General features: G+C 38.3%; 1 protein-coding gene across 3 annotated transcripts in view; it reads right to left on the bottom strand.

Moving 5' to 3' along the window:
* Window positions 1–3416: 3416 nt before the first annotated feature.
* DYNC2H1 (dynein cytoplasmic 2 heavy chain 1) overlaps window positions 3417–15091 on the bottom strand; it is a 384528-nt gene continuing 372853 nt past the window's right edge. For all 3 annotated transcript variants that reach the window (XM_037889977.2, XM_043529611.1, XM_043529618.1), the window contains 2 exons: window positions 9390–9506; window positions 3417–4012 (listed from right to left, as the gene is read on the bottom strand). In XM_037889977.2, the coding sequence (XP_037745905.1) occupies window positions 3854–4012; window positions 9390–9506 (276 nt within the window). In that variant the 3' untranslated portion in view covers window positions 3417–3853. The remainder of the gene's footprint in view (window positions 4013–9389; window positions 9507–15091) is intronic.

Genomic DNA, 15091 nt, shown 5'->3' with positions numbered 1-15091 from the left:
TGGGGGAGGAGCGAGGACACAGATCACTGGGGGGAGGGGGTGGGAAGAGGCGGGATGGATGTGGGGGTGGGGACTTGGGGAAAGGGTTGGAGTGGGGGGTGGAGCTTGGGACAGAGCCAGTGGTCCAGCACCTCCTGACTGGCCAGTGTCTCCTTGAATAAAGCACACGGTGACTAGCTGGTGTGGAAATTTTTAATCAAAAATTTTCTTACACCATCTAACAACGGAAGGCAAGTGCAAACAGAAAAGAAAATACACAGATGAAAATCGAGGCTTCCAATAGGAGTGGGAGAAAAAGTACTTTTTCGTTGAATGTAATGGTAAGGCCCTATGTCTTCTTTGCCAGACATGTACCTCTCAGTTCAAAACTTCAAACTTGCAGCATCATTTCGCTTCTAGTCATGCACATATGGATCAAGAATTCCCACAAGGTTCTGAATTCCACACTCTAAAACTGAAAACTTTGGAAAAAAAACAACAGATGTAGAAACCCAGTTCTTCACCAGATTTGCCAATTCATCGCAGGCTGTAATGTTAGCCTCATATTGTGTGGCCTGGCACATAGCCTGTGTGAAAAAGACCTACTCTGAAGGAGAACTTATAAAAACATGCCTCACTGACGTGATTTCAAACCTGTCACCAGAGAATGAGAATCTACAGAAGAAAATGTCTGGCCTGCAGCTTTCATGCCACACAATAGAATGCAGAATCTCCAACCTGAACAGTGACATTGAATCGCAACTGCATTTGCAACTCCAGCAGTGTGAGTATTTGAACATCTCTTTGGATGAGTCGTGCCATGCACAGGATAAACCTCATTATTGGTATTTGTCGGCACTGTGTCTGACTATTGTGTTGTAAGGTAAGAACGCCTCAATATTGTGTCACTAAAGTACAGAACTTGTGGACGAGATCTAAAGGAGACATTGATGTTGGTAGTTGCGAAAAGCCACTTGCCTTTACAGAAGCTCATTGCCATTGCAACGGACGGAGCTCCGTTCATGTGGGGATCTGCAAATGGATTAGTAGGGCTTTGTAAGTCTGACGAGAACTTTCCCAAATTTTGGACATTTCACTGTGTTGTTTATTGGGAGCAACTGGTACCTAAAAATCTCTAATTTGATCTCATCATGAAACCCGTCTTGCACATTGTGAAATTCATTCTCTCAAATGCACTCAATCACAGACAGTTTCAAAATCTAATTGAAGAACTGGATGAAGACGACTCCCTGCTGATTTGCCATTTCACCGTGCAGTTCAATGGCTCTTGAGAGGTAAAGTTATTTCCTGTTTTTTCGAGCTCCTGGAACTAGTAAAATTGTTTATGGAGAAGAAGCAGAATACACCCCGAGAGTACAGATTCTGGATGGGTTCTAGACTTGGCATTTCTTGCAGACATGCTACTGTAATTGGATAAACTAAACAATGAAAATTCTGGTTGCTGTCTGATCTAGTGCAAAGCATATTTGCGTTCATGAACAAACTGCAGTTGTTTCACACACAAATGCTTGAGGGAGAGCTGACACACTTTCCCTCAGTGTCACAACTTCAAGCCAGATGCAGCAGAACCCCTAAAATGGAGCACAACTAGGTATGTGAGCGTGATTAAAGATCTTAAGGACAGTTTTGAGGAAAGATTCCAAGATTTGCAGCAGAAAACAGCTCAAATCAGATTTCTGATTGACCCTTTTAGTGCTGAAGTGGATTGTCTGAAGCCCCCTTTAGTCACTGATGAAGCAACATCCCAGATGGAAATAACAGAACTTTTGGAAGATGACAGATTGAAATCTGTTCAGCGGGGACCCTTACTTTCTGGAAATCTATACCAAAGGATAAATACCCCAACAACAGAGGTGCAGCCCTAAAATTAATCTCAATGTTTGCCTCGACCTATCTTTTTGAGTTTGTTTTCTCGACACTCAAACATGTGAAATCTAAGCACTGATCCATTTTGACAGACAGCCACTTAAGAGAACTGCTGCGTGTGAGCAAAACTGAACACAAACCAAACTTCAAGGGAATTGTTGAAAGCAAAGATTGCCAGAAGTCCCACTAAGTAAAAGATTGTTATCATGAACTATATTATAAATGTATAATAAATATACATTATCAACTTATATAATTGTGTATGCATATACACACAAGTATATAATGTTGTGTATATGCATAATATGTAATTATGTGTATATACAGTAATATGTAATGTATATATATTTATATATAATCATTACATATTACTGTGGCTGTTTGGCAATGTACCCTGGTAAATTCTGGCTCCTTCTCAGGCTCACGTTGGCCACCCCGATCTAGGATGCAGTGCTCCATTTTCATGTCTCCACCTTTTATAAAGGTGTCCCTAAAAACTGTATCGTTAAAAGATTTGGTGTTCCAATGGGGATTACATACCTTTATTCTAACTGAAAAATGTATATCGGCCCCACATTTATGACACTTAGGCTCAACATTAATTTTCTGAAATGTAACATTAAAGCTGAAAAGCTACCTAGGCAAGAGACAAAATGCGGGATGTAAGGGGTTTAGAGGAGTGGGGCACATTTGAAAGGAAGAGGAGCTTCCTTAAGAAAAGCAAACTGCAAATATTCCAACCCTTCCCCACTCCCAAACAAACATCAATTAAGAGAGATATGGCCTTAATTTTAAAAAAATTGGTATGGGCTTATGCCAGTTCTACACTGGTATATCTACATTGCCTCCTGACTTGCACCAATGTAAAAGAGATCAGAGTCAGTCCTTACACTTTTCTTTGGGAACTATTTTTAGTAATGCAATAAATTCATTCTTTTCTTGTTTTCTAAAATAATCTTCATAAAGTCATTGTACAACCATAATTAGATACTAAGATGAGGATCATGATGGGATTTTGTTATTCTTGGATGGTTTTGGCTCATCTCATTTGGCATTGTATCTAACAGCATACCCAAAGTATGGCACTATCCCAACGTGACACACCATCTTGTGCCATATTGCTTGGAGTGAATCAGTGTGCATCAAACACACAGTATCCTGAACTGGACTCACTTGATGCCAGGAGCCCATAAACACAATTATGTCTCTCTTCTGTCAGCCCACTGCATGGTGAAGGTCTCTTCAGTCTGACAGTATTTTATTGACATTAATGGTAGCCCCTCTTTTAGACATATTAATGGATAAGGAAAATGCAGAGTTTTAAAAAAATTCTAATTTTGAACCCATTAGCGTTCTGTGTTCAGCCATTTCTGTGTGATAATTGCAATGGACATAGGTCCCAACTCATAGCACACAAGGACTGCATGAATCTCATGTAATTTACTGATCATGCTCAAATAAAATGTGATTAGTTAAAATCATTACAGTACATTAAAAAATAAAAACAAAAAACTTTCAATTTGTGCATAAAAAGACTGCTTAATCATAAAAAGGCTCATCAGCTACTTTTATTACATAATAATTGTAAATATAACATATCAAACAGAATACAGATATAAGATGCAAAAATAAGCACAACAAAGAAAACATGTTTGATTTTCACTTCTGTTAAAGCTCTGTGGGACTGCAATAGTCAAAATATAAGATTGCAACAAGTTAGAACAGAAAATAAATTACATTACAATCTTGAGAAACTGCCACTTGTGTGTCTGGCATTACAGTACTGCAGATCATTTTTACATCACCTCACAAAGATGCAATGTATTCCAATCCCAGGTCATCTTTTTCAAAGTTGTAAACATTTTGGGGATTTATACACCTCTGTTTTAAAAGTAATATTTAACATACAATAAAACCAAAGCCATCTGACAGCAAACAGCTCAGATGTTAAAAAAACCTGACTGCACAAAGTTAGTGTACTTTCATCTTACTGATTTTTTAAAAATAATGCAGCTCCACATTGGATCCACTGGTCTTGGTTTCCTCCACAGGGTACATCAAGATTTGTCACCACACAGTCCCTCTCAGCACTAGTATAGACTGGCAGGGATATGCACTCCTCCGGAGAATACGGACCATATGCATCCTGTCAACAAACCACCCATTAGTTATAATTTAAAAATACAGTAGGTATATTAACATGACACAAGAACAGTCTGGGATGACACTGTATCCAAAGAAGAGTCAGAAGTTATAATGTGATAAGTGTAACTTTTGGTAGGTGTCAGAAGAATAATCTGTTGGATAAGACTAGGAAGAGGGAGGAGAAAGCAAAGGTTTCAGAAAAAGTATTTTTCTCTAGACTTCTGACACAACTCACCATTTGAATTCTCTTTACTGTGTCTGTCGGGTTTTGAAGGATAAATTGATAACATCTGACATCATATAACACCTGCATCAGAGATCTAAAGCAGGTTGAATTAGCTCCCATGAGCACAGCTCCAACACTTTCCACTTCAAAGATTTTTAAAGTCTGCTGCCAACCAATTTACTCTTATTTAAGCCATTACTGTCCAAAGAAACATTTACATATTTTAACTGGAATCATTACACATAAATATTCTTGGTTTTTGACCTGCAGTGTGCAGAAAGAGACAAAGACAAAGTAGTCTTATTTTAAAATTCCAGAACAGTCATTTCTAAATTCTGACATATAATTCAGTCTGTGCAGAACTGATGTGCAGGGTTTGTAAGTGACTGAGTTCTTACTCATCCTTGCACTCACTGAAGTAAATGTCTTCAGCAGTTTCAGCAGGCGTATGATTGGGCCTCTGAAGTAGTACAAGAGCTGCTGCAAAAGGGAAATGGTTATGAAGGAGAATGGGCTGTCCTGGAGGATATGACTTGTCACACATCCTGAGATGCACAAACTGATGAGCAGCAGCCATCGTTTGTGTTTATTGTGACAAAGGTCTGTCCTCATCTCCGTGGGTCCCGCGTTTCCTGGCAGATTTCGCTAGCCTCAGAGGCTCACTGTGACCCTCCACATAACCCTTCTCTCTCTAGAGGCAAGGGTCACAGTCTACTGAGCCATTTTCATCATAAGCCAGCGAGGGAGGTGAGGAGAAGCTATCCTCCTTTGCACAGTCTCTGTTGTCTCCCAGTCTCATTGATTAATTGGGGGGGGGCAAAGGGGGGAGCCCAGGTCCACTCTCTACTCCAGGCTCCAGCCCAGGGACCCTAATAGTATCAGCTATGGTAACTGACCTTTTAGAAACATGACATGTACAATTCCCTGGGCTACTTCCCCCACAGCAGCCCCCACTTCCTCAAGCCCCACTTCACCCTTACCTCAGGGCCTCCTTCCTTGTGCCTGATATGGTGTGTACTGCTCAGTCTCTCCAACAGCACAACTTCCTCCCACAGCTCCTGACATCCACACCCCCCTGACTAACTGGGAGGCTTTTAACTAGTTTCAGCCAGCCCGATTGGCTCCAGGTGTCCCAATCAACCTAGCGTCCTCCCTGCCTTCTGGAAAGTTCTTAATTGGCCCCAGGTGTCTTAATTGACCTGGAGCAGCTGCCATTTCACTTATCCTGGTACCAGGGATTTGTTTAGCCTGGAGCTAATATATCTATCTCCCACTACTTTTCTATAGCCATCTGGCCTTGCCCCGTCACATTATGTATAAAAAAAAATCCTCTTAATCCTGCCCTTGGGCCCTGGGCAGACAGACAGAACACAGCTCCACACAGATTCCCCTTCCCCATTGTTGCAGACTACTTTGAGGATTTTTTAGTGTTTATTAGGGCATTGTTTAAACAATGAATTGTTACTAGGAGGGCTCTCCAGGCCACAGGGAGCTGCTTTAACTTATACCAGGGACTGACATGGTCCCCAGCCAGCAGCAGGACAAAGGGATTACAAAGTTCGTAAACTAAGCCAGACCAGAGGATCTGGCCCACAGCGTAAAACCTGCCTACTGTCTCTTCCCTGCTCTCTTTATAACAGACAGACAAGAGCTTAGATAGAAAGGGAATCAATCACAAGTATAAAACAAAAAAACCTTACATGCAATTTTAGCAATCCAAAACATGCAAAAATATTTAAAATGATTGAATATTAGTTAAAACAAGAAGGGTGGATGCTTTCACTAGTCATTTACAGGGAAATGCATTAACTCTTCACAGCAGTATTCACTACAGCGGCATGTGGTGGTGTTTGGCACCTCTGGAAAATAGACCATTTCCATTAGGTGCCTAAATAGGGATTTATCAAGTTAACTTTAGGCACCCAGGTTTAAACAGTTTGAATGAATTTATTTATAAGCAGATATTCAGATAGGCATATACTTACTTCATTACTGTGCAGTATTATCAGCATTGCTGTTACATGAATATTACAATTATCTGCTAAATTTTGTTATGGAGGAACAAGTGAACCAGGGGTTGATGGAACCATGGCTCTGCCTCCTCTTCCCCCATACTGACCCGTAGATCTGGATGTAGCCCGAGAAGTAAAATATTCCCTCCCCACTCCTAGAGCAAGAGGGAGCCAAGGAGAATTGTGGCTGATGCACTGTTCCCTCTGAGGGCTCCTCCTGGGGCACTACAACTATAAAGCACTGAGTTTAAAGGCTCATTCTAGCCCCTACTCTTCTGTTGTATTTAACTCAGCCTTTAAAACACGATACAATAATCTGATTTAACGAAATTTGTTTGATAGAATTCTGGGCAATAAGTTTGTGGTCAGAAAACCATACTCCTCACAACACTCAAAATCTCATTTTATATTCTCGGAGAGGTGTTAAAGATTTTTGTGAAACAAACAAGCCATTTGACTTCTGTCAGTAAAGAACTGGAACAAATAACAAGCATGAGTGAGTTAAGTTTCATTATTAGAAAACGTATAATATCTCAAAACAGGAAAGAAGTTGAAGTGCAAACAATGACTGTTTTCAGCACTTAGACCTGAATGTCTAGCCATTTTTGAAGATTTTATTGCTGTTGTAAGTCAACTTCCCTCACCTTTTCAACACCAGGGGTGAAATTTTGACGTCAGTGCGAGTTTTGCCATTACCTTCAATGAGGCCAGGAATGCATCCCACAGCTTTAAGTCCTAATAACTTCATGGGACAAACATATCACTCTTACTTTCCTCTTCTGGAGATAATATTGTTAGCCTCATGCCCTATTTTGTTGTCATTACATGTCTGATTAATAGAGCATAATGCATGCAGAATATCTATCTGTGTTCATGGCACCTGCAATTGCTAGAAGAGGAGGGTCCCCTTTAAAGATAATATTAATGCTATGCTTTGGTTCCATCAGTAACTGTACAAGGTAGATACAAACTTACCTTTCCACTTCCTAAGGCTAAACAGGTCACCTCTGTCATGTTCCCAAACATTGGCAATCCTAATTTTGAAAGGCTACTTTCAAAATAAATTCTTTTGAACAAACCATTGACCAAGTAGTCTGCAGATACTTTTCATTCATAGACAAGAGCTTCTTGATTTTGAGATGTCTACCAGTATAGCTTGTTTCTCAGCTGGACGGACAGTGCACAGGGACTGAATCAGGATTATGTAGTTAATAAGGATGTTGTCTGTAGTATCCCAGACTCATTTGTTACAGAAGTTGGAAGGTGTGTAGTGAATGAGGCAGTGGAATGCAGAAAGAAAAGGGACCATCTCATGGTTAAGACAGATGAATTACACCCTGAACAACTGGATTCTGTTCCTGCTTCTGCCACAAAATTCCTATACGATGCTGAACAACCCATTTAAACTTTTTTTTTTTTTTAAACCAGTGGCCACTAATCGTGTGTTCCTTGTTTTCTGGGTGCCCAATTTCAGATACTGCAGGACAGGCTTAACTTTAACACGTGGTTGAGTGCTTTGCTGAATAGGAATGGGATTACTCACAATATTGCTTAAGGTTAAGGATGTTGGGTACGTGCTTTGCTGAATCGGAGCCTCAATATAAAACAATCTATATTTTCCCCAGACTCAGTAACTCCTAAGTCTAGAATAATTGTATTTAGCAAAAACAGCACATTTTGGAAAGTTTAGGAATCTGTTCATTTTCATTAACAAAACAAGGATTTGTGAACTACTAAAGCATTTTTTATTTGGTGAACTGAAAACTGCTTCATTAGCCTTGTCTATATTTTTTCTTCAAATTTTCAATCATTGTAGCGTCATTTTGATGATAGCAATGGTGGGAGATCCAGTGTAGACCAGCTGCTAGCATTTTAACCACTGTGTTCTCTAACTAAACTTGGCAATTAGTCTATATTAACGTTTGACCTGGCAATTAGTCTATGTTAATGCTTTCACCATGGGCATCACTAGTGTAGCAGCACTGGTGGTAGCAAAGTATTGGGACATTTTAAGAAAAAAGTCTAGTGTAGGTGCAGTTAATGTGTCTCAGCTACAGAGCCTCTGTTTAATGTCTGTTTATAGATATTCAGTTAGAGGCACTGTTACTTCTTGGTCAGGAAACAGTACATCAATAACAATGAAATATCTAATGTGATCCTCAACATGTTTAATACTTAGTGCTGGCTAAATTTATGATTCCCCAAAAGCTAACTTTGTCTGAAGAGTTCACCAGGTTGACACATACCAAAAACAACCATTTGCCACTTCCATTTGTTGTACAGGACCTTGTTTGCAGGATGGGAGAAAAAGTGACACAAAACAATGGAAAATAATGTACTGCTAATTGAATTTACTGTAATACAGAAGTGGAAAAAATCCATCCCCACCTATATAATTCTTGCTTTTCTATATTTACATTTCTATATATCTTCCATAGTTCTGTTAAGCTTTTTAGTTTGCTTTTTAGCTACAGTTTTTATAAGCTTGTGATTTTGTAATGCTAGCCCATGCTTTGAGAAATTGCTATGTAAGACACATTTCTTTGCAGCTTCTGATTCCAGTATTTAACAAATATTATTATTGTAATTGGAAAATTGTACAGGTTACAATTCTTACTGTTTGGATTACTTATTTTGCTTTAATCTAATGCACTTCAATAATCACTGGAATTTATTTTTCATTAGGGCTTCATAAGAAGGGCTAACGGTTTTATTTTTTTGCCTGCAGCTCATAAGATGTTCTTTACTTTAACTCAATTTTTACATTATATGGTGTTAAAACTCTAATGGAAAAATTCTTTTTTAAGAACTTCCAAATACTTTTATAAGTTTTATTAGATATAGTTTTGAAAACGTATGATCATATATTTAAAGCAGAGAAAAAATAATAATAAAAGCTTTGATTTGAATACACTTCCTCTTTACAGCGTCTTTCTCTTCATTTGTTTTTTACTATTTAGAAAATATTGGCCAAAATGTAAATAAATCTGCCATGTTATACCTAACTGTGTGTTCTATTAAAACTGGGAGGTGATAGTTTTTTAAAAGAAGAAACAAACAGGTTAGGAACATCATACTGGAAAGCTATTACACAGAAGAAAGGAAACTATAAAAGTTTAGGTGCCTTAATAATTTAGTACCTGTGGAATCCAGCCCATGTCACAAGGGAGAACTGATGACACACTGGGAGAGTCATGCTGGTTTTCTGAAAGTCGACGTCCATCAAAACTGCAGCCTTCCAGTTGCAGGCCACTTATCTGTCATGGAAACATATAAAATATTCAGATATATATTAGAGCCTAAAATGTCAGTAATGATTATACTGTGCCTTAACAAAGGTATCGATAGTCCTCTCTATTGTGACCAAGTTCTAAACAATAGGAAACTAATTATCATAATGTTGCATGTGAGAATAGGAAATACGATTGGAAAAGAAGATCTAGACTATTCTTCAGAGTGAACTTCCTCTGGTTTGGTTTAATCTTCTTTGAAAATACTAGAGAATAATACCTGTAAATGTCATCATTTATGAAACTGCGGGTGCCCTGGCATTAGACATATAGTGGCAACAGCCAAGTAAACATTTATTAACGTCATAAAACAAAATTATAAAAAAGAAAACTACACACCAACAACAAAAATACAACAATAACTGAAAAGGCAAAGTTCTTGCTTGGAAGTTTGACCTAAGCTTTCAAAGAATGGAATAATCTCCTGTATGTTTTTTACAGAAGCAAATAAGATAATTTTCTACTTATATTACATTCAGAAATCGTATTGGGGAGGGAGGGAATGAACAAAATAAATGTTAAGCAATATGAAATGAGATTTTAGGCTAAAGTGCTATTGGGTAAAACAAATTCCAACGGGTTGTCATAAACATGAAGGGAAGGGTAACCACCTTTCTGTATACAGTGCTATAAAATCTCTCCTGACCAGAGGCAAAGTCCTTTTACCTGTAAAGGGTTAAGAAGCTCAGGTAACCTGGCTGGCACCTGACCCAAAATGACCAATGAGGGGACAAGATACTTTCAAATCTGGAGGGGGGGGGGGGAAGGCTTCTGTCTGTCTGTGTGATACCTTTGCCGGGAACAGATCAAGCCCTCCAACTCCTGTAAAGTTAGTAAGTAATCTAGCTAGAAAATGTGTTAGGTTTTCTTTGTTTTGGCTTGTGAAATTCACTGTGCTGGAGGAAATGTGTATTCCTGTTTTTGTGTCTTTTTGTAACTTAAGGTTTTGCCTAGAGGGATTCTCTATGTTTTGAATCTGACTGCCTGTAAGATTATCTTCCATTTTGATCTTACAGAGTTGTTCTCTTATCTTTTTTTGTTCTTCTAATAAAGTTCTGTTTTTTAAGAATCTGATTAGGTTTTTTGGGTCTTAAAAATCCAAGGCTGGTTTGTGCTCATCTTGTTTATTCTCAAGCCTCCCCAGGAAAGGGAGTGTGAGGGCTTGGGGGGATATTTTGGGGAAATTGGAACTCCAAGTGGTCCTTTCCCTCTTCTTTGTCTAAATCACTTGGCGGTGGCAGCATACTGTTCAAGGACAAGACAAAATTTTTGCCTTGGGAAAGTTTTTAATCTAAGCTGGTAAAAATAAGCTTAGGGGTTTTTTCATGCGGGTCCCCATATCTGTACCCTAGAGTTCAGAGTGGGGAAGGAACCCTGACATGGATTGAATGCATAAGTAACTATCTCCATATTGTTCTACTTGTAACATATTTAAAATGAATGATTTTAATAAATGATGATCAAATCAGCACTTTCAGCTTCTGAACTAAGAAAAACTATTTTTCCTGCTTTAAACTGAATTTAAGCTCTGTGTGGATTAATGACAAAGGAGATCTAGTGTGTGTAGCAGCAGTTCTAAAAACATTTCCTTTGAAGATCTACAGTCTTGGAGTCGGGTACTTTCCTTGACTGCAACATATGGGCAACTACAAGTCAACATGAAAAAAACGAAATTAATGACACTGCAGAAAACTCTCCCCGTCAAACAATGAAGTTAACCAAAACAGAGTAAAATTGTATTACAGAGACATGGAGATTGATCCTAAATTACACATACCTGAGCCTCATAAAAATCCATTGTGGGATTCAGACTGGCTGTATTACTATAACAAGAAAAAGCTCTGCAGGCTTTCTATGCTATAAAGAAGCTACTCACCTAGGTAGCTACAACTACACCAATGCAACTACTTCTAATTCAACAGTATAATTAAGTCATTTTACATTGTAAGAATGAAGTTTGGAGCTCATCTTAATAGGTTATTACAGTGACTGGGATAAAACCACAATAAAAACTCAGCACCTGCAGTTCTGCAAACAAATGCTCCATGAACACAAAAACTCCAGCAACAACAGCTTCAGACCAGAACCGGGCCAATTGCCCTTGCTAATCAACATGCAGAAAAAATATTCAGCTCCTGGTGCCCTCTCAACCAAGGCATCAAATATTCTTTCTCGTGTAGCTTTGTTTGTAAAATGTGTGATTTTGGTACTTGTATTCTTTACAAGTGGAACAGATTTCACCATAAATGAATAGCACCTTGCAATCTTTTGCATTTTATTACTTTCTGGCAAATTTGCTCTTGCATATTAGGGTTTACGTCATTTTAAATGAATTTATGGGAAGTGAGCTAATATCAAGGTTCAAAGACACTCTGTCTCCATAAGACCATGTTCTCCACAATAAACATTTCCTGTCTATTAAGTGCCATAATTTCCCACAGGACAATACAGATCTTAGTAGCCTACAGGAAACCAAATGTAATTTTCTCCACAGGCTGCATGGTTCTTGGTGCTTGATAGAGGCAAGCTGTATAAAAAGTGCTTCCTATGAACTCTTTTAAAGATATCTTTATAAACATCTGGAAACTTAGCTTCAATATGTGTTTTATAGCTTCTCTTGAGTGGCTGGATATAACATTCTTGCAATAATATTTTGTTTTACAGCATTTATATTCAGCTTTACCTGAATTCATAGCATTTACAGTCAAAAAGTCCTTTACTGTGCTTCTTCTGTTCTTGTCATGCATTTGGTTCCAAAATTATTGAAAATGGAGGACTTATGTCAAAATGGATAAGACCAGCTAATTTCAGATGTTGACAGACCAATCAGTGCAAACAGCAAATAGGACAGGTATATGTGCGTAGCAATGATGATTGTCAGGTGAGAGCCAGACATTTTCAGACTCTCTGTCCAAGCAATTCCAAGTGCCATTAAAGAAGGTGCCATTATATACAAATTGATTCTGAATCAGGTATTCTTCACATCCCTACTAGGAAGGAACTGCTACTAATCATGCCTTTTTGTCATTTGACAAATTAATCATCCATTTCAGAGTTGGTAAAATTTATTTCCCCTCCTCTGTCACTTCCACCTGATAAATTCTCATCTTATTCAAAGATTGTGTGCATGCCCTTGAACTTTGCACTATGAAATCTAATCTCATTGCTATTATCCAGTTTTCAAGGTTATCCAAGTCTTGTTGCATGATTTTTCAGTCCTGCTCACTATTGGCAATACCTCCCAATTCTGTGCCATCTGAAAATTTTATTAACACACTCCCAATTTTTGTCTTAAGGTTGTTAATGAAAATGTTAAAAAGACTGATCCCAAGTGTGATCCTTGAGGACCGTCATTAGTAACCTCCTACAGAATGATTTGTTGAGTCTCCCCTTTAACCAGTTCCTTTCCCACCTTTTGATTCTTGTATTAATCCTCACCTTCTCCAGTTTAACTAATAATTTCCCACGTGGAACTGTATCAACCGCTTTACTGAAATCCAGGTAGACTAGATATACTGTATTTCTTTTGTCTAGAAAATTACTAGGGCTGTCAATTAATCACAGTTAACTCAAGTGATTAACTCAAAACAAATTAACTCAACTAAAAAAATAAATCATGATTAATCATAGTTTTAATCGCACTGTTAAACAATAATAGAATACCAAATTAAATTTATTATGACTATTTTGGATGCTTTCCTATATTTGCAAATATATTGATTTCAGTTACAACACAGAATACAAAGTGTACAGTGCTCCCTTATATTATTTTTATTACAAATATTTGCACTATAAAAAAGATCAACAAAAGAAATAGTATTTTTAAATTCACCTCATAAAAATCACTTCATCGTGAAAGTGTAACTTACAAATGTAGATTTTTTTGTTACATAACTGCACTCAAAAACAAAACAATGTAAAACTTTAAAGCCTAAAAGTCCATGGTCTGATGGCAGCATTATCTCCTATAAATGTAAACAAACTTGTTTGTCTGAAAGACTGGCTGAACAAGAAGTAGGACTGAGTGGGCTTGCATGCTCTAAAGTTTTACACTGTTTTATTTTTGAGTGCAGTTATGTAACAAAAAAAATCTAAATTTGTAAGTTGCACTTTTATGATAAAGAGATTGCATTACAGTACTTGTATCAGGTGAACTGAAAAATTCTGTTTCTTTTGTTGATTTTTTTTACAGTGCAAATATTTTTAATCAAAAATAATAATATAAAGTGAGCATTGTACACTTCGTATTCTGTGTTGTAATTGAAATACATATATTTGAAAATGTAGAAAAAATCCAAAAATATTTAAATAAATGACATTCTATTATTTAACAGTGTGATTAAAATTGTGATTAATTGCGATTATTTTTTTAATCTCATGATTAATCACAATTATATTTTTTAATCTTGTGATTAATCGCAGTTATTTTTTAAAAATCTTTTGACAGCCCTAAAAATGAGTGCACCTCACCTGAAATGGGGGGAACATTGTCCGGGCTTGCCGAAGAAAGGCAGCAGTGCTTTATGGAGGCAGCAGGGTGGGCGGGGGGAAGGAGGTCAGAACCTGCTGCAAAATGTGAGTGGTGGTGAGCTTTGTGGCGCTGACTCACCCCCTGGGAATGTGATGGTGGAAGGCTTTAAAGGTGCAAGCCCTGGTCGTTGAAAGCCCTTTCTCCACACAGCAGGCAAGGCACCACCAACGCTCCTTCCCTTTGAAATGCGAATATCCGGTTGGGTTAGGACCTGCTGTGAGCATTGCACTAGTCACTCCTTTTTAAGGGGGCTCAGAAGGAATTTTCCCCTCATCACTATAGAGTGAGGTTTTTTTGCCTTCCCCACAGTGAGTGTCAGGGAGGACCTTTTCTGGTGAGGAGAAAAGGTGGTAGGCCATATATCGCAATTTTGTAAGATTATTTTGTAAGTGAGGGGCGGATGTCTAATACAGATACTCCAGAGGGAAGGTATCCAGTGGCCAGATAAATGGCCTGGTAAAGAACCTGAAAGGAGGTGCTGGATAAAGGATTGGAACGGGGGCGGGGGGGTTGGGGAGTCCTATGATTGGTACGGTAGGGACCCAACCCCCCTTTCTTATAGCCCACCTTAACCCTTCTATGGGGGGAGGGTGGTAAGGTCCAAGCCATGGACTGGTTGGGGGACCTGGATGGAAAATAAAGGAGTGCTGGTGGAAGCCCCAGGTAGTTATTTGAATAAACATGGATTTGCCTGCATTGTACACTTTACTTGCCGAGTAGTCCCAGACATCTATACAATAAAGTTGTGGCCTGATTAAATCCATATCAAGTGTCTCCTGTCCTTTCAGCATCCCTTTTTATATTCTTTGTAGGCTTTCTCTTAATAACCTATTTGAGATGCTTGTTCATCCAATGTGGTCTGCGACCCTTCCTTATGAGTTTTTGCCTTCGTTTGGGATACAGGCTCCAGATAGTTTCTGCAACTTTGACTTAAAATAATCCTAAAACTCCTTCACATTCAGATACTTGAGTTCTTCAGTCCAGTTAACTTCCTTAACAAATTCCCTTAATTTTTTAAAAC

Source organism: Chelonia mydas, chromosome 1 (assembly GCF_015237465.2).
Source record: "Chelonia mydas isolate rCheMyd1 chromosome 1, rCheMyd1.pri.v2, whole genome shotgun sequence".
Lineage (NCBI taxonomy): Eukaryota > Metazoa > Chordata > Testudines > Cheloniidae > Chelonia > Chelonia mydas.
The sequence above is the reverse complement of the archived record's forward strand: the minus strand, read 5'-3'. Positions and strand labels throughout refer to the sequence as shown.